Genomic DNA, 23,779 nt, shown 5'->3' on the forward strand with positions numbered 1-23,779 from the left:
TTGTACATATTCCGTGATAATACCACCCATCCTTCCTTGAAACGAGCAGTGCGGGGGTCATTTATAGTACTGTTAGATGACTCTGATTATGTAGAAGATTCTTACAGTACTTTTTACCTCAAGATTTCTTCATGTAAAACGAATAGCTCTAAGGTAGTCATTTCTGCAGAGTACTGATTATTGAAATAGTATTCGTTACATCGTTAAGGGTGGCCACTGGGCCTTTAAATTTTGATTTCAATTAATATTCTGATGAAAATTGATATAGAATTGATCACAGTACTAAGGACATTGTACCGCACTGTCGATATCTTACAGTACCTGCTAATCTTAACTTGGTATGTCCATCACCGTACATTAATTATCATCATGTGCTTTGGACCATTAACTAATCTTAATATAGCATTTCATCCGTGAATGCATTATTAAAAAGTAGTATTCTAGAAGCATAGCTGTGAATATAGTAGTGCCTGGCTATTACCGGGATATAAATAATGTCGAATGGCAATACTATCTGTTAATTATTAAAAAATAAGTACATTATCGTAAACCGTCAGCAAAGCGACGTGAATTTGTACTAGTTTATAACTAAATATAGTACATCATCCTTACCATAAATCGAAGAAGTGTGATAAATAATGCACATTCCGACAAATTGATGCCTGAATCAACCATCATACCTGTACATCATTCTAGCTATAAATCATATACAGTATTAGTAGTTGATAAGGTATGATTGAGTCTTCATCTTGAAAGCTCTCACTAGGAATTGAGTATAGCCGAGCCAATGCTCTATTGCATGGTGCAAAGATTTAGCATTTTAATTAATTATTCCAGATTTAACACCTTTGGAATCTTTCCCATACGGACAGTCAACGAACAATTGTTGTGTGGATACCCTCTTATAAGTTAGCTAATAATATCGTCTAGTTGTCTACTGTCTTATGATAGCAACACCATAATTGAAATCAATTTTGTAGAACAGTCTTGCTATCTAGAAATGGCTACGCATAAAAATATCCGCTCTACCATTCAATATTTTCATGACAATGATGCATTTTGTAAAATTATTCCTATCGAACATTTATTATCACGTCTTGTAATGAATAAAATTATCTTGAAAAAACATGCGGCAAGAATAAAGCGTAAAAACTGCAGACAGGAAAAGAATCAATTATTCTGTCAGATTTTACGAAAAGAAAGAAATGAAACTAATTTTATGACATTTTGCGATTTATTGTGCTGCGAATACGATCGAAATGTGGCAGAGATTGGACGCACTTTGCATGATATGGCCAGCTCACCAGGTATATCCAATGTAATAAACATGTGATTATAAATATTGAAATGAAGGTGTAAAGTAACAATAATTAAAATACTAATTGCATTCAAGAGGTATTGGCAATAATGTCTTTCCATCGACTTTCTGGAGCTACTGTAAAACTTAAAGTATTTTCGATAGTACACTGCACTCATTTATTGCTATCTTATCATCGTGCCAATACAATACTGGTATTATTATGAGAGATATTAACAAAATACTAATAAATTCACCTATGCATTTGTCTACTTTTTCTTCAATTATAGCATGTTGGAAAGAAGACAGCTATCAAAATTTCTCGCTTGACAGCTGTATCAAACCCCTAGCTGACCTTAATTTAACTTCTTTCAATTCTCCACAATATCATGCACTAAAAATGCAGCATGATTCCAGTGGTGCTCGACTACCAATTGGATATGTAGCGAACATCAAAGTAGAAGAACTAATTGCAATACAAAATCGGGAAGTCAAGAATCGAATCCAGTCATTGGATTTATTTTATCAAAATCCCTTCATTAAGTTAGGAGTTTTTTTAAGGGCAACTGGTATTCCGGTAACATTAATTATGGTATTGTGGCAGCAAGATTTCATTTTTTCGATGGATATACTACAATATTTAGCCAAAGTAGGCTTACTAACCTTGTCCAAGAAAAACGAAAGGTAAAAAATCGAATATCCTTTTAGTTCTAAGAATAGGAATGGCCCATGATCGGTCTCATCCCAATATAGCTAGGTCCAATATTTGATCATTCAGTATAAGTACGATTATTTAATTCATACAGCAGCATTGACTAAAATATGACGTCGATTTATAACATAACAGTAATGAAATTTCTCCCCGTAAATAATCCTATTTTATTGCTAGCCAATGACTGAAATTCAAGCTGTGTATAAATAAGCCCTGCAAACACTATATGCTGTTATTTGCAACTACAAAAATTTGTTTCACAGAAAATACCTAAAGTAGAAGGGTTAAATTTTTGGATATTTTTTCTAAATTCATCCATTTGTTACCGTGATTACTAGCATCTTATGATATTAAAATCATGTTTTACTATATAGTAATAACAGCTGTAATATTTCCAGCAACGCCACCGTTAAAGTAACTTATTTTCAATCAATTGTCTAGATGATCCCAATAATACCATTCTTAATATGTACCAGTTAAGTTATTTTCTTAGTATATATGCTCTATTTACGATTAAACTTGAGGTCAACCAGTGAGAAAAGTGATATTAGTAAAATTAGATCCTATTTATAAGCATATATGTCACTTATAGAATGGAAGTTTTCAGTAAAGCTATGGAAAAGCAGGCTAGGTTTAGTTTAAATGCGAATGATAATTAATAAATTTGTCCGTAAGGCGGTTTAAAAATATCAATTTTAATCTAAAGGCCCGGCAGTTTGCATTTCCTGAGTTGAAAATTTTACGTAGCTATCGTGACCATAAAATACCGCTAAACTAGGCAGGATTGGACAGAAGTTAAAGCCATATTTGTTTTGACAGTTAAATTTTACTTTCTGAACACGCACCGCAGAATGTTCATTTTTGGGATTATTATACTTCCTGGATAACGAACAGTACAACTTATAATTACTAACTTGGTTTATAAATTTATGCCATAAAGATAAATGATTAATTCACATGGATATATCTTTATTTTAGGAATTGCTGCAATATCGACGAAGACGCGTTTAAATACGTTCAAAATATCCAGTCTTATAAGCCCGATTGTCATTCTTTGCTTTTAGATGAGCTAGAATTACAATGTCATGGAAACTGGCACGAATTGCCAAATGATGGCTATATCTATCATTATCTTGTAAATCATGAGATAGCAGCAAACAAATTTAAATCAGTAAAATCGCTTATAACTAATTTGCGATGGCTTGATTGTAAAGTGAATGCTCATCACAATTTATCTGTCATCTTGGAAGATTTTGTAAATATTAGAGACAAAATATCAGCACAGGTAATTATTATATTAAAATTACGTATGCATATTTAAGCATGAAAAAATACCTACGTTCAGGATTCTAATGGTGCAATTCTTATATATTATTCAGGATTGGCAGGAAATAATTCCTTTCTATCAATTCCTTATTCGCTATCAAGGGTATTTTGACATAAAATTTAATGACCTTATTCAGTTTATTTTGCAATACCAGCAGCCACATCAATGTTGGTATGCAAAGGCAATCCAAATCGCAAAAGAAAGAGTCGCAAACAATTCTAAATTTCAATATTATGAAATAGTGTAAGTTTTATTTCGTCCGCAATTTTTTTTGCTCAAAGAAATGCAAATACTGATTACGATCCGGATGTAGTAGGGCAAATATCTGAATGCTTTTTATATTTCTAATGCAGTTCTTTAGCCAAAATACGTGCAAAATATTGCACGAGAACAATTACTGCTGATAATATAGAACGTATAATGACTTTTAGTTGTTGTAATCCTAAGTTGGGTCCTTTTAGAATGGTAGTTACAAATATGACTGATAGATATACTCAGGTAAGATGCTTCTTAGATACGAGTAAAGAGACATTATGTTTAGAAATGCTGCCTTTGATATTTAAAACTAATATCTTACATCAAGATTGTTATGAACGTGGAAACTGGGACAAAATTATTTGTCACTTCGAGTGTATGCATAGTAAAAATTTCATCGGATGGCAAAATGATTGCATACGTAAGTAGATCTTTTGACGACGTTATAATTCAGTAACTACCAATAAAATGTATTAAACTAACGACAATACATTTCTACTTTTTTCATTATCAATAATGCAACTTGTAATTGTCTTCTATGAATTAATAATACAGTGATAAATTGATATTTACAAGGGTTAAAATCTTCTAAATTTTATGTAAAAGCAAATAGTATAAGTGACAGGATTCAGATTTGAATTTTAGACAGTTAATATTTAATTCCTTTAACTGACGGTCGAAACCCGATTATTTTAAGAACCAAGTTATTTTCGATTCTGCATTAACGTAGGCTGACAATTTAAAACTCTGGCAAGTCTGGCACATTGATTGCAATACGGGAATGAAATTTATTACGGTAGATGGGATTCGTGATAATCACCAATGTAATGAGATGGAATTTCCAGTAAGCAACAATTCACTTATCGCTTCATGGCACAATAATTATATTTCGGTAAGGTGTAATCTAGAACTCCTTCGATTTGCTTCTAAACTACAGGATTAACCATTAAGGAGTAAAATAAAAATTAATTACTCTACTTGTAACTACCCCATTATAGTATCAACATTACCATGAATTTTTAGCAGTTAACAGACAAAAGCAGTAATTAATGTTCATAGTATCAAAAAATCTGATTTAAATTCAGCTGAGCTCTATTCTCAGTTACCATATTTAATATCCAATACATGTTGTATCTAGATCTGGAAGATCGATCAGCATAAACTTTATATTTCAATGACGAAAAAATGGCGTGCTTTAAGTCACTCAACGGTTCAAGTTTGTCAATTTGTTAATAATGATAACTCTATTTTGGTATGGGGTCATTATTCTCGAGCATATCAGCCCAACAAATTAGCTTGCTACGCTAATTACGACAATATCAAATCGCAACTCACTGGCAATTATTTCAAATGTTCGAAGATTGAATTTTGTGTAAGTGATTAAGATGACTAATTGGGTTACAGGCATTTCAATGTTAGCGATTTATTAAGATCATATCTGGAAAGTGGCTGTAACTTGATTTCATTTATACGTTATTATTGACAAAAGTACCCACTAACAGAACTGTAATCGATCTTGATTATCCTTAAATTTAAGCTTTTAATCAAGTTTAATTACCATTCGTAGCTGCAGGCATCCTAATGTTAGCTGTTTATTGGTGTTACGTCTTGTAAATATTACCGTAACCAATTATGTTGATCCTATTCGTTAAATCTTGCATAGGGCTCCATTAATGACTAAGAAATATTCATAGAATAGCAGAAAAAATCTTGAACATACTGTAGAAAGTCACAGAATATTGCCTGATACCACCATCTACAGTACTAAGTTAAAATTTCTAAATTCCCTTTTATAGTATTATATGCGCGCAAAATTTGTTATGCATATCAGTACATCATATACTCTTCTACATTAAATTTAAAGAAGCTTCAAATATTAATTGAATGTCCAGTATAATGAGATATCTTTACTGTTAGCATGGATTTAATTCGTGAAATCAAATGAAGTAGAAGCTATTGCTAGTTTCCTAGAAGTAAATCCATCTAAGGCACTCGAGTGATACAGGAAACTATATCTGCAGCGCATCCGCTAATTTTATCGTGGATTGATTAATCAAAATTAATTATACATTTTACCATTTTCTTATCCCTGTATTTAACCTATGTGTATTTCTATTTAATAGGTATGGAAATTAGGCAAAGAACTAGTTACAGATGAAACAAGACTAACGATACGCTTTAAACATTTAAATCAGTTCAACAAAAGAAGTTTACGTGGATGTTTCCATGTTCTAAACCATCGCTTTTTTCTACTAGATTGCATCGTAGGAAAAGATTCATCACATCAATTTTATCATAGCTTATATTTAAAAGCAACCAAACATAGTGATATTGATTTAACAGGAGAAATAGATACGTTATACTATCAAATGCAACCCAGGTTTTTTAATACCATATACCTGTCCCAAGATAGACAATCCATTGCAGAAGTTGTTGAAGACAGGATACAGGTAGCTAACTAGATCCAAGATATAATGCTAATCGTTCCATATAATAATAGCTTAAAAGATTTATTTCATTAAAATTTTAGATCTTTACTGTTAATGAAGATCAAATTTTGGCTTACGGTATCATATACTGCCATACTAACCTAAAACATGAATCGAAATATCATCTTACTTTCGTACATAATATGGATCAAGTAATGCTAAGTTATGAACAAAGAATTTATATTTTCGACGTCCAGAAAAGAAATACTCATTCAGCATATGATGATGAAGATAAAATTAAAATCATTTGTGCAAGTAGTGCCTTCGTTGATGATGCTGCTGTTTTAGTGCAAGTGATTTCCAAGCAGTCTATTTATTTCCTTCAGGTTATTTTGCTACATAACGTATTTTAGCTGCTATTGGCTAATATAACAAGTCTTCATTTAGTATAAGCTTCTTCTTCAGCCTTTTTAATATATCATCGTAAAGGATTAACTTACGAAGAAATCGTTCTAATTTCTATAGACATATGAAGGTGAATCTTTGAAGCTTACCAATCAAGTAACGCTTGATATAAATTCTCATGATCCTGAGAATGTATCTTGTGAGCTATTAGCAGATTGCAATTCTATCGTTATTATGCATGATTTCCCTGATTGCGAACACAATCAATTTGGTATACGCACTCATAAGTTAGATTTAATGAAGAAGCATTTGTCCATTACGGTGAGTTTTCGTATAAATTATGATTAGATAGTACGAAAAGATACGTATAAATTTAGTTCAGTAAAAGACTAACAGTAACATTGGATGTAGGTAAAAAATATAAAAGATATAAAAACTACATTCTGGAGCTGTAACTTAGACTTTGAATGTTCTCATTGGGTTCCTTGGCAAACTACTTGCAGATATAGAAAAGATAATCATCAGTTGATTGTCATAACATCTATAAATCAAAATGTAAGTTAATGCCTCTTTGTTGAGTTACCGAAATTTTAATAATTGAAGTAAGCTCTTGTTAAATCGCTTGCAATTAACAGTAGTATGTAAGTCTTATCCTTAAATGTCTTTGCTTTAATGTGCAAATATCAACTTAATATAGTATACCCTACCAAAAAAATAGACCATAGTTGTTGCATTGAGGAGCATCAAATTGAAATAATATCTATAATTTTAATATTATTTACTGTACGTACAATGTAAATTCTAACTACTTCGCCAAGGTAGCAGTACATCAAATAGCATAATACACTAATATTACGCTTAGAAAAGTCTCCTACATGATGTATGCTTTGTATACAAATAGCTCAAAATACGCTCTAGCGATATGGAAGAGTTTAGGTTTCATCGATCTGCAAAAATTATTCGTCATTAAATATCGTACCCGTCGTTGATATTAGTATGAAATAATTGTTGAATCATGCTAGGCAAAATCTTACTGGCTTCTTTATTCTTTCTTAGGACGTAAGCACTGCGATAAAATTTATCATATGGCTATTTGATTTCTGTAATGGAGAAATTTTGCATGCTTACCGTCATGAGTCTAGTAGTCACTGTGACGTTCGTTATTTTTCCGACGATTTGGTGCTTTCATATACGCCAGACAGTAAAAGCTATATGGTAATTCATCAGAGATTCAGACTAATTCGGATTCTCCTGCGGCCGACATAAACCCTTATTAGTTGATTTACATCATATAAATATCATAAGATATTAGATACGATCTAGTTTGGTTATTGATAGCAGACAGAGATTTATAGACCAGCTCATCTAGAAATTGGTTGATTGTTTTGATCTTTCATTGAGTAAAGAACATTAATCTACTAGAAAATTTGTAATCAAATTTCATTATCTGTTTATTTTAGCTTACTAAAATTGGTAACTTAGAAACGGATCTGTTATATTACCCTATGCTATCATATGATATCTCCTGCGTTTCAGCAATTGCAATTTGCAAATTGAATTTCCAGGAGACTAAAACCTCCTGCACCTTTTTTCATTATATTGTCTATCAAGAAGATTTCAGAACTTGGCATGTTGATATAGAAAGAAAGGTGCGAGTGTGTTAACAACTTGATATTAGTTTAGAGATACAATTTAGCTATACTTTAGACCTAATACATGTGTAAGTAGTAAGTGCTGCACAAGTTTAAATGTTTCTACTGAAATGTATTTAGCAAGAAATAGAAAATGGAATCGATCAGATAGAATTTTATCGCATTGAAAATGACGAAAAAGAACTTGTTCAAACTTATCCATATTCTGATCATATATTATTACTTCGCCATGAATCTGATTTATCGGTATTGATTCTTATCTAACATACTTAGAACAATAATAGGAGCGGAGAGAAAATAATGTAAAAATCTGTGAATTTTATCCCCATTTATAGGTATACGACAAAAATGGAAATATAATTTTTCAAGTTATGAAAGGAAAATACTGTTTTCCGAAGTCACGAAAAGAGCATGGCAATAAATCGTGGATTAGTCATAAAGAGTATATTATTATTGGCAAAAAGAACCAACTTGAACTCTATGATTTCATTCAAGAAAAATACTTACCGGTAATAAAATCCGCACAGATCGGTATCCCTCTTTCAATCCAGTTCGGTAATAGCAAAAGAATGATTGTCTACAATGACGCTAAAGTTTTCCTTTACATTACATTATTAAAAGAAACTGAATAATTTTTAATAAGGTATGTAGTGATTGGAGTTCATAAAAGTATATGAAGGATAAATCACTCAACCAGGGATAATAATTGATGTCCACAAGTTTAATATTCGACCGTTTTTACATTATTTTAAATGTTGTTAATACTGTATTAAATCAATTTCAATGAGTGATACACAATATTTGATTATAAGTTATTAAAAAAGAATTGAATTTCTTTGTGACATAGTGGCTATCCACAAGCCGTTGTGTAATCCTGATGTTTGCTGTTTGATTTAACTTGCTACCTTATAATATTAGCTACGCTCAACAAAAACGCTTCTTGGCTTGTTATTTTTGAATTGCGTAGAAAATTTTATAAATATTATTATGGTTGAATGCATATTAGTAAAGTATAATTACACCGATTGTTTTTTGTTGTGTTGGTCTATATGCGTTTACTGGTTGTTATGAAGATTGCACAAATTTAAATAGGCACGTTTTCAATCCGCCAGTATTATATTCTCACTAAAGCCACTGGTTGAAGCAATCGGTCTCATCATAAGATAATAATTGGAGCTATTAAGTAAGCATTTACCTAACGGAAATATCATTACCGGATGGAATTAGTATCGCGAGCGGTATCTATGGCAATTATTTACATAATATCCGATCATATCGTTTTAGTTCATGATGGTTGTGAAGTAGTCTGCAAGAGCTCTAATCTTAATATCGCTAAGGACTTGATCTCAAGCACTGCCATTACTATAATTGAAAATATCAAGATTTTTACAGTTTGTTTCTAAAAGTTTATTAGCAAAAGTTATATTTTGCGACATTGCATGCATATAGTGTAGAACCTTTGATTAGTGTTTCTGTTCAATTTTCGAGTATACCATATTATTTCTAATTTCTGTTCTACATTGCTAACAAACGTTAGCTGGGCTAAACGGTGATAGATTTAATGTTGTTCTTGTAATGCCGGTTATATTATACCAAGCATAATTTAAATCAAACCGTAATATATTAATCCATATCCATCATCCTGTCCTTTTCCATATTAAATTATTCTGCCATTAAGCAACATGACGTAAAAGGAGTTTGAATACAGCTTAAAGTAATTTTAAGACAATCAGGAGTTAAAATAGTCGAGTCTTGGGCCACTTATAAGTATACCAATCCATTCAGTGCTAAGTTTTAATTTGCAGCGATACACCCAAACAAAAGTAACTCACACCGTAATTTCTTTTTCGCTAACGTGTCGTATGAATTAAAATACTAGAAGTCTATAACTGATTCTTGTTTTATTCGTGTACTCCAGCTCACTGATTTACTTCTGTGAAAGGCTTGATATCTTTTACGAAGGTAGGAGAAGAAGTTGAAAGAAGGCGTAGGAAAGCAAAATATTAAAATGCATGCAGTACAATAAAAGTAGGGTTTATTACTCAAGTGTTTAACTATAATATAACGTAAATTAAGTAAAGCTGATTGTTAACCTATTCAATATTATGAAAACAGGAGAAATTCAAAAAAACAAAATGAAGCAATTTTTTTCAAATGTCGTGTAAATCCAAGTATGACAAGCGAATGTTAATGAGACATGAGCTAAGGTTAATGCAAGAAAGCACTTGAAAGTTAAGCAGAGCGTAATAGATTAAAGATAGATAGCGAATTACTGTGTATATTATCAAATTAGCTTAAGCATTTTACGAATCATTGCATTTCTACTTTCTAGATAGTTGAAAGCTGCTTGCCAGAGCTTCAATATTTAAATGCTGTTGTATTTCGTGGACGGTTAAAGAGGCATCCATGTTGGATAGTTGGGCTATAAAAGTTTTATTTTGATATATTTACATACGAATCAAAACATCTCAAACTATGTTAGAACACCTTTCTATTTAAAGGGTGTGATAGTACACGGCTAAAATGAATTTATTGTTCGGCCTAAAGAAAAACTAATACCAGCATATTCGATAGACTATCAAAATATATTTACTAATGGCTTATATGGCCGTTTATTATTGAATGCAAACCTCATCGAAAGTGTCAGTAGTTGCTTAACTTTCAAGTCTCAACCATTCGACCATGGCCATATTAATCTATATAATCGAGTTCAAGTTAGCCGCTGCTTCTCCTGCTTGCTTTTACCCGGCCCCATACTGTATACCATGCTCGCTTTTAGCATAATTCATTCATCAATTATCATAACAATATCGTCCATATTGATTGTAGAATAATAAGGCTCTGCTACTTTATATGCCGGTTAAGATTAATGATCATAGCTCTGTATAATACTAGAGTGCCTACTACTACTATAGTGAAATATGGTGATTAGGTCTAGTCAAACGCCATAGAGTAGAGCTGCTGTTGGAAGTTGAACAAAACTCGATACAACTGAACTTTTCTTACTCAAAGTTCCACCCTAGCTACTAGGTTTGGCTCGACAACAGTATATGCTAGCGAATCAAGATTAGATTAATTGATCTTACTGAAGATTAAATCAAAACGTGTAGGAAAGGATACTGCATTAGTAGAATCAAGATTATAGATAAGGAGTATCTAGAGTAAGCCATTTTGTTCAGCAGTAATGTCTTCTCGTTTAACGCTATCGTTATTGCCTCATAATTTGGCTGTTTGTCGGTTGCAAGCGGACAGCAAGATACCTGAGTGGGCTACCATTAGTCATTCCTTTATTTCTATAACAAGAACATCGGATGAACTATCCATTGTCTGCCAAGATGATATTGTACCTACGGATGTGCAAGCTGAAAGGCGTTGGAAGATATTTAAAGTAGAAGGGCCTCTCGATTTCTCCCTCACTGGAGTCTTGTTCAAAATTTTACAACCATTAGCGGACGCTAATGTCAGCATTTTTGCTCTTTCGACCTACGACACCGATTATATTATGGTAAAAGAAGAAAAGTTGGAACAGGCTAAGCAGCTTTTATCCAACAAGTATCATGTGCAAGTACTTGAATAAGTTATTTAGAATCTTGCTCTTGTTATCCATGGATAATTATGGCGATTCTATAGTGAAATTAGCAAAATATCGAACCAGGTAACTGCTGTGTAGATACTGGACACTGTCCAGTACAGTAGTACAAAATGTTCAATCGTCCAGGTCTCTTTTCCTATAGCATAGACTACATCATACTAAAGTAGACCATCATTAGAATGTGCATTAGAACACTCTTAATTCAAGATGGTAATAGACTAAATTAATATTCTCGGTAATGTTAACGAATGGAGCACTTTCTTATTCTATAGTATAAGCAAGTATAGTACTCTACAGTCTACCCAAGTGGACAATCATTAGCATGCACAGTGAATGTATAAAGGTGATCATTGACTCTATAATTTTTTGGATAAGGTTAAAAGAATTAGATAGGATAAGCAACAAGCACAATGCTATCCATGCAGTTCCCTTTACAGTATATCAAAATTACAGGTCAGATCGCTGGCCTGTGTGAGTAATGTCAATCTTACTTTTAAATGTTTTCATAGAAGTGTAATCGGCATACTTTCTATACTGTTAGATGCAAAATTAACTTAAAAGACCGTTTGGTTTTGTCGATTACCTTTCAATGCTATTATCGAATGATATTCAAGTATAAAGGTCGATTAAGACAGTTTAAATATTGCCATAAATATTGAATATACAAGCAAGTTAAAAATTGGATTGATTAATCGTTCGATTATAACTTATTAATAAATATTTTAGGTGCAAAAGATACCAAGCTCGTTAGGCTTGAGATGTAGAACTGGTCATTGAGTAATCGTACAGTATTTACTACTTTCATATCATAGCACAAATTGGATTGTTAACTTTCATCACCAGATCAAATATATAACTGCTGGCTGCTATTTTACAGTTTCCTCTCTATGGTAACTTTAAGGACAGATTGGGATATATATGAGCGAATTTAGATAACAACCGGAAGGTACAACCTGATCTGATGGGAAAGTTGTTTTACTTTATTGAGAATGATCTTACGTTCGTAAGAAAGCATGGTAATACTGCTAAGTAGACGATTTAAGATTCGTATTGCTGTACTGGATAAGCTGAAAAATATCTAATAGTGTCTGATCAGGATTCTTATACCCATACTATTGCCGTTATAGTACTACAATAATCTTGCCTATGCCAATCTCACACAAAAGATTGTAATAGCAAACTATATAATCATTAATCTGTGAAATACAATCGAAAGTAAAACGCTCAAATAATCTCTTTCCCACCGGTAGACAATATTCTTCCAATAAGTTTAGAATGCATTGATGAATAAACAATCATTTCCAAGAATATACAAACGAACAATTTAATATTAGACAACTTTCAAGGCATCGAATAATAAAAATGGCTGAATCTATCGTTGCTGTATAAGTAAAAAATTTTCTTTATTGAATTTCGGATAAATTCAGAGCAGTTTGATATGGAAAAAAATATTGCCGAATTTTTATTAAGAACAATTTCAACATTTGTTGCAAAAGTAACCCATTGTTCTATAGAGTAAGAATGCCAGAAATTTCGCGTATTCATTTTAATGATATAGTCGTAGTTTCATGGAAATTTGATAGGATGCCTATTACCTGGTCCACATTGTAACAAGCTAAACCTACCATTTTAAGGTAAACGATATTGTAGCCAGTATGTTGCAATATCCAGTGGTATGATGGTCATAAATTGGCAAAAGTTTGAACTAGTCAATGTAGCTAATTTTAATGGAAGAACAATGTGGAAAAATCCATCATTTAGCAGCTAGGAATCGAGTAGTACATCCGGTTTACAGGCGTCCTATTTAACTTTCATGAGTCCAAACATAACTCGTAAAATATTTTTGTACATCATTTTCAAAATTGTAAACATTAAAAACAGACTTTCATCATGACAGCGTGTTGTAATACACAGTGACATGATACCTATATAATCTGGCAAAAGTAAGAATGGTTCGGTGTAGCCAGTCTTATTGGCATAACGATATCGAAAAAATTATTACTGAGCAGTTAGGGATAGAGTAGTACAGTCGGCTTACAGACGTCCTATCCAACTTTTAGGGTATCTAAGCATATCTTATAAAAAATTTTATGTTCATTCTAATTATCAATATCGTAAACATTTAAATCAGACTTTTATCATGTCAGTATGATAGGGTTTGAGGATAAAATAAATCTTTGTCAGGCGTAAACCACATTCTCTTGGCCCAGGGGTTGATCGTCTTGGATAGCTGAATTGCATTTTAATGAACAGGAACTCTGCTTAACACTAATGGATATCACGGGGATAATCATTAGGAAAACAGCTAGAAAGAGGATCCCACAAATTATCTAATAATTTATACCATTTCCTAGGTTGAGTACGATCATTGAGTTTTTTACATAGATTACACCAATGTTGCGGCGGTTTAATAAACCAATGAATCTTCCATTCGAAAAAGGAATTATAAAGTTTAGGATCCGTTCCAACTCTATTTAAATAATTAGCCAGATCGATGACTGTACTAAATTGACGGATATCAATAAAGGAATTTGGAGGGGCGGTTTTATGATAATCGGCGCCACCCCATACCACAGGAATGACATCGTGAGTTAGTGCATTCCATAATTTTTCCGTGGCATAATCGATACAATAAGAATTTTCTAATGCTAAATAAAAGCGATAATCCCTTAAAATTTTATCCCAACATTCGCGACTACGTGGACATTTGCGATTGCCACATGAACCATAGACATCAATTTCAGTATGAAATGATAGCTCATAAACAAAATTTGTCCTATCCTCTAAACATGAGCTTGCCATCCATGCCACAAATCTCTTTTTGCTAGCTAAATAATTGACATTACCCAATGATCGTGATGGATAATCGCGTACACCATAACTACCATAATAAGCATGAACATCAGAATCTCTCCTATAGGACATGGTCCAATTGAACATTATGATTGATTTAAAGGGTGAAGTTAACCAATAAGTATTCTTTGGTGATTCAATATTGTAATAAACCCATCGTTGAGAGTTGATTCGATGTTGATAATCCGGCAAATCAAAATTCATTAAATGGCCCATTAAGTCACGATCAAAGAAGACAATAGCAGCAGCGTGGCGTTCTAACTTTCTATCCGTAGTTAAGAAGCAGTTTTGAAAAGAACAATTACGAAAATATTGATTTCCCATAGGTAAGTTGACTTCTAAATCGTTTTCTACTTTCCAGCTATCACCATAATAAGACGTCCATAAGAGGATGACATTTTGCTTTTGTGGCCAAGCTTTATCCGAGACTAAATAATGCGTCACAAAGATGATATAGATCAATACCACAAAATTAAAAGTATAAATTAAACGCTGCGATGTTATTCTAAGCGAGAAAGCCATTGCAAAAGAACTTGATCGAGTGTGTGCTCCAGCCAAATCCTCCACCTTTCTCTCCCACAAGTCCGTCAGAATGGAACATGCCACGGCCAAGGGGTGCCAAATAGATCAAGTCGAAACGGATATTCATGCAATCATCGTAGAATCCTCTCTCAATTTGAACTCGTTTGAGACTGCTGCTTAAAATGAGTCAATCAACGTACGTAGAATGGTAGATTTGGATCGATATTTCTCTTCCTAGGCAATCAGTATCCACTTCGCCAAAAGAATTGCTGCAAGTCCATTAACGTTGCAAATCACTAAGCAATTTGACCAGCAGCCAGCAGCTATGGTTAAGGTTACATTATGTCCAGTGCTCTACTTTCTACAGCAGTGGTTACTATGGCGATAGAATCACCTTGGAAGAGAGGATACCATAGTAGTAAACGCCATACCGCATCTCAAAAGGTTCAATTAGTCTTGGTGTAATGTACTAAACACTGACTGTGTTTTCGACTCCAATTTAGCAGGAAAGCGTATTACGATTGCGCATGCACGCTAGCGTGCATGATGGACCAGTGTCCATTGTCCAGTGTCTGTCTACCAGGCATGGACGACTGGAACATACTGTTCTCACATACTATACTGTTGTCCAATGTCCGTCCATGCTAGTAGGTTACTGTGTCACAGAACCAGAAAACTTGCTCATGTATATACAGTCATGGACTACTTGCAGAAGACCTTCTTCTACTACTCCATGAAACTGTTTACTAACCTAGATTTCTTTCCAGTAGTCTATGCTGGTAGGTCACTGCATCACATAACCATAGAAATTGTTCATGTGGACACAGTACGATGTACAGTATGCAGTCATGGAGTGCTAGAAGAAGACCTTCTTCTACTACTCCAAGACATCGTTTACTGGTAGTATCAAAACTATTTTATTCATGAATTTTAACCCTGGCTCGTGATACCAAATATTTTATCTACTTGGCTTGCACTTTTTACTTTAAAATTTATAATTTAATATCACTTGATACTGAATACGCGTATATTGATTTCTGATCAGTAGAAATTATGCATTCATTCAATGAGAATTATTTTCGTTTAGTCTCGACAGACACACGGCTAATTTCTCAATGAATTACACAATTTTCGCATATAATGGTACGAATCGTGATACTGTAGTAATGTGCATGTAAAATTCCGTTATTTTATTATAATTATTAGGTTTGTTAGTATTTTTGATCTATTTCCAGGTTAATTGGATTACTTAAAACAATTTGTAAGAATGATATAGTATAATAAAAATTAAAATTTATGATGTACTGTACTTTGTCGTACTAACAATATTATTCAGACAACTTAAGAATTCGCAATAATCGGTATCAAAAGTTGTGTCTTTCCACCATGAAGCGGTTATCAATATTAGTTGAGTGTGGATATCGCATCCTATTCTATTCGAGGAAAAATTACAAGCATTTACATAAATAGTACAAAGATGTAGTCGTTGATATCGAACAACGTATTGCTTACATACTTGAAAGAGATTGTAATAATTTTAAACTTCATCGTCAAAATAAACCCTATTGCAATGCTACTGAAAGGTATTGAATGTAACTATTTTATCCGCAATTTTACTGTGTTACTCATTATAAGTAAGTAATAGATTACTATTTTTTTACACAACTCAAAATAAGCTCTCATAAATTGTATCGATATTATCCGCGAAATATATGTAATGAAATGTAAAATTGCAATACTGCGTAAATGCACGCATAATAATAATGAAAATTTTAAAGCTGAAACGTTTTAGGGAATCAGTCAGAGCTATAGTTTTAAAATCCAGAGTCTATCACCAGTAACTACCTAAAATGAGGATTTCTGAACTTTTGCATCACTTCTAAAAAAGAACTGAGTAATCCTAGTTTAGCAGTAATTATAGATTAGCATTGAAGTAGTAGAAATTGTAGAATCTTGTTAATTACAGCAATATTTCAAATAGGGTGATACATGTATGCCGAGAAATAAGCTAGATTGCGAAGCAAGTCGCCTTGGTAGGGTAGGCTTTACTGGTTTATATAGAAAGTGCGCGTAAGAAATAGAGGCAAACTCTGACCATGCCGATTCACTACTAACTTCTGTAACACAGTGATATAATACTTGCGATCTACAATCAACACTTTAAAGTAGTATTAATACTGCTCTTCCATAAATGATTTCTATTGCTTGCCGCTGTTGGTGTTTTAAGAGTCTCCTATGATTGGAGAAAAGCATGATCTGTATAATTTTTAGGACTTAAAAATATATCCTGCTATTTTATTCACAGTGGATGCATACGAATACGAAATAGCAGTTACAATAAAACCATGGGAATTACTCAGCCACTTTTTGCCATTTAAATGTCAAGTTGTTTGCTTTAATAGCTCTAAGGAATGAGAAGGCCAAAATCTGTATCATTTGTAATATTTAAAAAATATATTACTATCTATTCAATGTTGATGAATACGAATAGAGATCAAAGTCCACGAGAATTAATTTGTTATTTGATGGCAATTATACGTAAAGATTCAGAAATATTTGCGTTACGAATCCGATGAAGCAGTAAACGTATTGGATATTTTGGTTTTATGCATGATTATGGCGTTATAGACGTAAATTTTATGGAGTAATTATCCTCCAGTCTTAAGATTTTATTCAAGCTACATTTCATCATTTGCGTTAATATGTTAAACGGCATGATAGTCATAAGGAGGAGTTATGTAGAATAGTATGGCCTATATCTTATCAAGTATGTTTATAATTATATGTTTACAATTATACTATTATGGAACATACAAACTGATATCGCACCCAGTAAGCTACTCTCATTTAACTGTCTTCATAGAGACTATTGTTTAGCGAAGAGTCCTGAATAGCACTACAACAGGCGTATAATTAGCCTTAGCCAACAAAGGACTACTAAAATATTCTTCAGATGGTATCTAATAATTGTTGTTTCGGTATATGGTGACTATTGTAATGATAATTTAAAGTTAGGCACAGTACGTATATAAGCATGCACAATTTATCGTAAAAACCACTTCCTATAGTACTGGACTCTTGTTCGTTGGTTGTAGACGCTGAGAATAAAAATCTTACGCGTATTTTTGCTGCTATCCTGTTTAACCAGTGTGTACTTTTCTGTAAGTAATCTACGCCTTCATTCCTACCTGCAATTTCACAATTACTGCCTAAAACTATGCTATATAAGTAGGTGCAATTTATATGTTTTAGAAATCGAATTGTGATCAAAATTGTTGTAATTCAGTCTATCGCAGATGCAGACGGAGATGGATGTTTTTGTTATCAGTTACAGTCGTACTTTTGTGAAAGGAACCACCTTCCTGATACCAAACTTTGGATCAGATTGCGAAATAGATTTCAAAGATACGCCATATTGGTTAGTATATCCAGAAAATGAAAGATCATTAGCAATGAATCAATTAATACCGCTCTATTTTGTTTTTGAATTCTACGTTAACGTGCTGTAAAGTTCACTGTTTATATCGACTTACAGTAGAAATCTTTCCAAGTTTTCTAGCAAAAAACAATTTTCCATTCGGGTTTATTTAAGAGTACCGGTACGTTTGACATGAGTCAGTTTCCATAGCAAAAAAGAAAGTCTTTTTCCTGATCATTTAGTCAATTAGTTAACCTTTCGAAACAGTATTACTGATTAATCGTATCGCTTTATTTAACAACAAAATTTTTTTATTTGTGAAATATACCAAAAAAAGGAATTTGTTTACGTTAGATTTTTTATTCAAGTTATACCAGAGTTAGATAGTTTGATAAACACTCATTTCTTCGCGGGTATTTTAATAGTGCCGGTAGCTTCTGAAATTTTGTCACCGCAGTAAGTGAGAGATTTCTTAATGTGCATTGGTAATATTAACGTAGAAGATCCACTTTTGTTGGCTAATATGTTAAAATTAAGTCACTGATGTTACTCACACCAACGGCTGGAAATTAATGAATTCGTAAAAGATCGCATCTTTGAAGGTCATGGGTTATTTTTCACGCTGTACGGTACCGGTGCCCAATTTTCCGCACACACTGGCACTATACTATGAAAATTGTTTATGACGTAAACTGAGAAAATTATAATTAACTGACTAGACTGCAAAAAGTAAATAATAAAATGAGTAAAATATACATATTTTAGTTGCACACTAGAATCCAAAAGTGATGATGCAATGTACTATTGTCTGTAGCATCTTTGTTGGCTAGCATAAATTCAATGCATGCAGACACCTATATTGTTTAAAAAAATTTGCAGTATTATTAATAATTACACGCTTAGCGTCGCTCAATTACATTGAGGGGTCGCACTGTCATTTAAATGATTCTGCCCCATGTGACATGTACGTTCAGTTTTCTATTTTTGAATATCATAAATGGAGCATCAGTCACTTATGAAATTATACTACTTAATTGAAGGGGCTAGCTGTTCGTAAAACATACGATATGGTTTAATTATTAATCTTTTTTAATTGATTTAAACTATTATAGTACGTGTGCTATTGCAATCGGATATGATTTATGTCTGATTATCATTGTTTGTAAGCAGTAAGAATAATGCCAACAGCCATTTATTTTGAGTAACTATATATTAAGAAATGGAATATGTTACAAAGTATACGAAATCTCACAGCTAGAAGACAATCTCTACCCTACTGTATTACTGATAGGGCACGAGTATTTACGACATAAACAAATTATATTTCCTAAGCACAAATTTCGATTTGAAATATATCCAGTTATATGCTTCAAATCCTTTCATGCATAAACAGTAATTTATTATTTCATTTTTAGCTGCAGGATTTGACCGTATTCGCTTACCGGTCGGGATCTGAAAATCTCTGCTAGTTAAACTAACTAGAAATTATAGATTTAATTTACGTTTAATTCCTGCTGTGTTATCATTCCATAGGAGCTGGTATTTTTTCCCATTTATAGTTGGTAGAAGCCTGGTCATAGGCACATTCATAGTGGTGCTGAAAAGATTTTGTCATTGGCATCCTAAAGATGTAATCGGAATTCGAGAACTATGCTGAGCTGTTTTCTTTCACAATTCGTTATTATGCTTCTTAACATTCGGACTTGCTTTATAATTACAGGCATGTGGAAAGGAGTTCGACTTGGAGGCGCAGATTGAATTATGCATCTGCAAAGGAACTGAGATATTCCAACAAAAGGATCAAATAAATCAGGCTACAGAGGCAAAAAATTATAAAATGAGTCAAGAGCAGCTAATCGCACCAGGGAATCGAAGAAATATCCAAAGAAACGTTTCAAGCAGTGCGAATGGCATAACAATAATCATTGAAACGAGTGAAGAGTGCCAAATCCAGCGAAAGAATCAATTCAGATTAGAGAAAATTTCCTATAATTGTATGGATCAAGTCGCCGATGCACAAGCTGCTGGAACGAGTGAGTATCATACGAGAATCAAGCAAGGGTGGCAATTAAGTACAAAAAACAACCTTTCAAACAGTGCGCCTGATCCACCTAAGAAAAAAATTATTGGAATGAGCGAAGAGCATAAGGAGATCCTGCGTGTTCATTCTTCAAATATAATGAATAGTATTTCAACCTGTGTGGAAGAAGTCATTGACAATTTATACACCCACGGTGTTATCACTGACGGTCAAAAAGTTAAACTGTACAGTATTCCAAACAGACATCAGTAAGTTTTGTTAAGCTATTGATCAATCCTATGCTTTAAAACTATCTGCTTTTGAGGAAAAGTATGATATTCGATATACGTGTACTATATTAAATGGCGTTATCATTCAGTAATCATTTTTTCAAAAATTAAATGAAAATCCTAGATAGTCTTTCGTAGTACTGTATTAACATGTACAGTATACCATCAGATACTTTTACAGGATACTAGTAACAATAACCATGCTATGAGTTACTTACTTAATAAAGTAATATAAGGTAAATTTATGAAATTTTTCATGAATTATAGACAAGTTAAATCCTTGCTGGATATCCTACCTGAACGTGGTAGTAAAGCCTTTGAATTATTCTGTAAAAGCCTAACTAAATGTCACCCTGAACTGAAACGTAAGTTGGTTGAGGAAGCTGAACTGATTGGTTTACCAGTTTCTATCGATTCTATAACTTAGATAGAAGTATTTTACACAGCTATGATGGCTATTAATCACCATCAAATGTACGACTATGTTCCGTAAAATTGTTTATCATTAGCATGATGCCGCTCATATTAATCTGATAAGTTTAATTAATCGATAAAGATCCGCCTTCTAGAAATGCCGTTATTATTTTGTGTCAATAACATTACTTTTCAATGTTTTTCGATGTAGATAAGAAATAGTGAGTTCTTCTTCGTATTTTATTTCATTGCACAGTTAATACGAGTAAATGTTTGCGTTGAAGACAATTTCGATTGTAGAACCAATCGAACTTATAACTAGCTAACAGCTAGAAATAAATTTGGATTTTTATGTACTATGTTCTAAATGAGTCGCATTATAGCGATATCAGTGCAATCGATTCAGTCCACTTTTAAACCTATGCTACAACTTTCCTACCTACCTACCAATAGGTAGGAAATTTGGATAGATTACTGCTGGCATTGCAGTGTAATCGCACTTAATTTCTGCATCATTAATTGTGTTGTAATAGAGTAATACTCTGTATTTCGTGCATGTTTGATATAGGACATACACTGTGTAAGAAAAAAGTTAAATAGTCCTATTATCCATTATCGGATTTAATTGATATTACGTACGTAAATATTGCAATATGATATTTATTGTCAGTAAATTTGTTTCCTGATTACTAGACTATTACTATTAGACTGGAATACAGTATTAATTAAATTAGTGATTATCGCTTTCTTTCTAAAATTAAATAAGATAATTTTAGAAGAAGCTTACCGATTGCTAATTCTCTCTAACAATTCTTGTATCATGTAGCTTTTACTTCCGTTGTCCGGTGTATAAACAAAAAGTAATTTAGTCATATCATTTTAGAACAGTGGTACGAGTCTACTTTGCATCATTGTTTTTATTAAGGATTGATAAAATTATATTACTTGCAATCTAATTGTATTTTTAGCAAAAGGGCGATAAATTCATGTAATGTAATTCATTAAATATATCTGTACGATGTATCGCCTATTTTTCATTCATACAGCATTCAGTAGTATGTTGCGTTAATACTGTATCAAGTTATTTATACATATGCTGATGGATATTAAAGTTTACATGACAGGAATTGATTAATTATTGTTTAATAATCCCTTTGATGGCCACGGGTGCATGAATGCATTTGAAAATCACATGACCATCAAAGAGGCATACCATTCAGACAAATACTGTACAGTACACGGTAAAAAGTTACTGAACCTCTGACAGGTCTATCAAATGGTAATACTATCTGTTAAATGAGCACATTATCGTAAACCGTCTGCAAAGCGACGGGAGTTTGCACTAGTATGATATCAAACGAATGAAAAGCGAGCAACAACGTTAGTATTCATGCAAAATTTTGTGCGCATGACCTTTCTTACATGCTGTAACTTGCATAGGCACTTATTTCGTATAGCTTGGTGTAAAAATAGGGTACAGTTCAAAATATGAGTCAGCACATCATACGAAATAACTACCTCCTAGAAAGTTATGTTAAAAAAAGTATTTTGATATCATGCCAAATTGTGAATAATTAAGTAGTCCACGAGGACAGTACCATACCTGTGGCTTCAAAAAAGGCGGACAGACTTTTTTAGACCATGATGGCCACAAAAGTGGAAAAATTGTAACTGTACAGTATTAGTCCAGTTAGTCATGAGTTAGTTTGGATCGTTGATGTCCAATTTCCCGAATCGCTCTCACTAATTCAAATTCTTTTGCGACTTGATACTATAACTAAGCCATCCAGCAATCTGGCCGAGTGATCAATATTGACAAATTGAATTGCTATTACATAATTGATGTCCGTATTTGTTTATTAATTAAGTTAAATGTTACAACTGTACTCATAATTGACTCTGCTAACATTGAATTGTAAACAACGCTGATTATTGCCTACAAATGCTAACGGGCCCTGTGTAAAATAATAATATAGATTTATCTCATCTTTCGCCAATATTAAATTTTCATCTACATTATCACACGGATCATCGAATGCTGCTAATTCGAATGATAGAATACTCATGTACGGTTGATTTAGAAAACATCAGTCGTACCATGAACAGGAGTAGTTGTGGCCGTAGGTAAACAATAGTGGATCATATCATCGCTTTCAATTTAATTTAAAAAGCCTTCCGGGTAGATTACGATTATATTCATACTTTATCTCTTGTAATTAATAAAAAAGAAAAATACTGATGATAGAAAGCAGCTGGATTGCTGAGACCATGCATGCTTGAGACAAATTAACAGACAATGATCTGAAAGTGCGGTACTGTACTGTACACTGTACAGTACAGCACACGGTATTTCTAGAACGTTTACACCGTTGAATTTTATGCACACATTATGAATGTCATTCCATACACGATACGTCTAATTAAATTAACTCAATAATAATATGGAACATAGTCATGTATTTTATGCTCATTAATAAATTACCATTGCCGTGCCAAACAATTTCTTTACTCTATGATTCGGAATTGAAATTGGCAGCTCAACTGGATAGACAAGCTTGCCTTTCTAGATCAGCCAATTCTGAAGAAAGCGACG

General features: G+C 32.9%; 4 protein-coding genes across 4 annotated transcripts; 3 read left to right on the forward strand and 1 right to left on the reverse strand.

The window, feature by feature from the left end:
• Positions 1–1,000: 1,000 nt before the first annotated feature.
• TRIADDRAFT_52873 (uncharacterized protein) lies at positions 1,001–8,709 on the forward strand (the record flags this gene model as incomplete). The annotated part of the gene is made up of 13 exons (XM_002109106.1): positions 1,001–1,307; positions 1,588–1,981; positions 2,988–3,294; positions 3,389–3,438; positions 3,690–3,834; positions 3,920–4,012; positions 4,322–4,483; positions 4,730–4,963; positions 5,715–6,041; positions 6,122–6,406; positions 6,546–6,746; positions 7,886–8,074; positions 8,413–8,709. 13 exons carry the CDS (start codon positions 1,001–1,003, stop codon positions 8,707–8,709), a joined length of 2,991 nt encoding a protein of 996 aa, XP_002109142.1.
• Positions 8,710–11,261: 2,552 nt separating this feature from the next.
• TRIADDRAFT_52874 (uncharacterized protein) lies at positions 11,262–12,446 on the forward strand (the record flags this gene model as incomplete). The annotated part of the gene is made up of 2 exons (XM_002109107.1): positions 11,262–11,642; positions 12,396–12,446. The coding sequence occupies 2 exons, from the start codon at positions 11,262–11,264 to the stop codon at positions 12,444–12,446; spliced, it is 432 nt and encodes a 143-aa protein (XP_002109143.1).
• Positions 12,447–13,937: 1,491 nt separating this feature from the next.
• Positions 13,938–14,846, reverse strand: TRIADDRAFT_20532 (uncharacterized protein; the record flags this gene model as incomplete). The annotated part of the gene is made up of 1 exon (XM_002109684.1): positions 13,938–14,846. One exon carries the CDS (start codon positions 14,844–14,846, stop codon positions 13,938–13,940), a length of 909 nt encoding a protein of 302 aa, XP_002109720.1.
• A 3,506-nt stretch (positions 14,847–18,352) lies between these two features.
• On the forward strand, positions 18,353–21,199 carry TRIADDRAFT_52876 (uncharacterized protein; the record flags this gene model as incomplete). The annotated part of the gene is made up of 7 exons (XM_002109108.1): positions 18,353–18,462; positions 18,580–18,643; positions 18,800–18,918; positions 19,575–19,631; positions 19,996–20,092; positions 20,183–20,751; positions 21,040–21,199. The coding sequence occupies 7 exons, from the start codon at positions 18,353–18,355 to the stop codon at positions 21,197–21,199; spliced, it is 1,176 nt and encodes a 391-aa protein (XP_002109144.1).
• Between the last annotated feature and the right edge of the window lie 2,580 nt (positions 21,200–23,779).

This window comes from Trichoplax adhaerens, genomic scaffold (genome assembly GCF_000150275.1).
Source record: "Trichoplax adhaerens TRIADscaffold_2 genomic scaffold, whole genome shotgun sequence".
Lineage (NCBI taxonomy): Eukaryota > Metazoa > Placozoa > Uniplacotomia > Trichoplacea > Trichoplacidae > Trichoplax > Trichoplax adhaerens.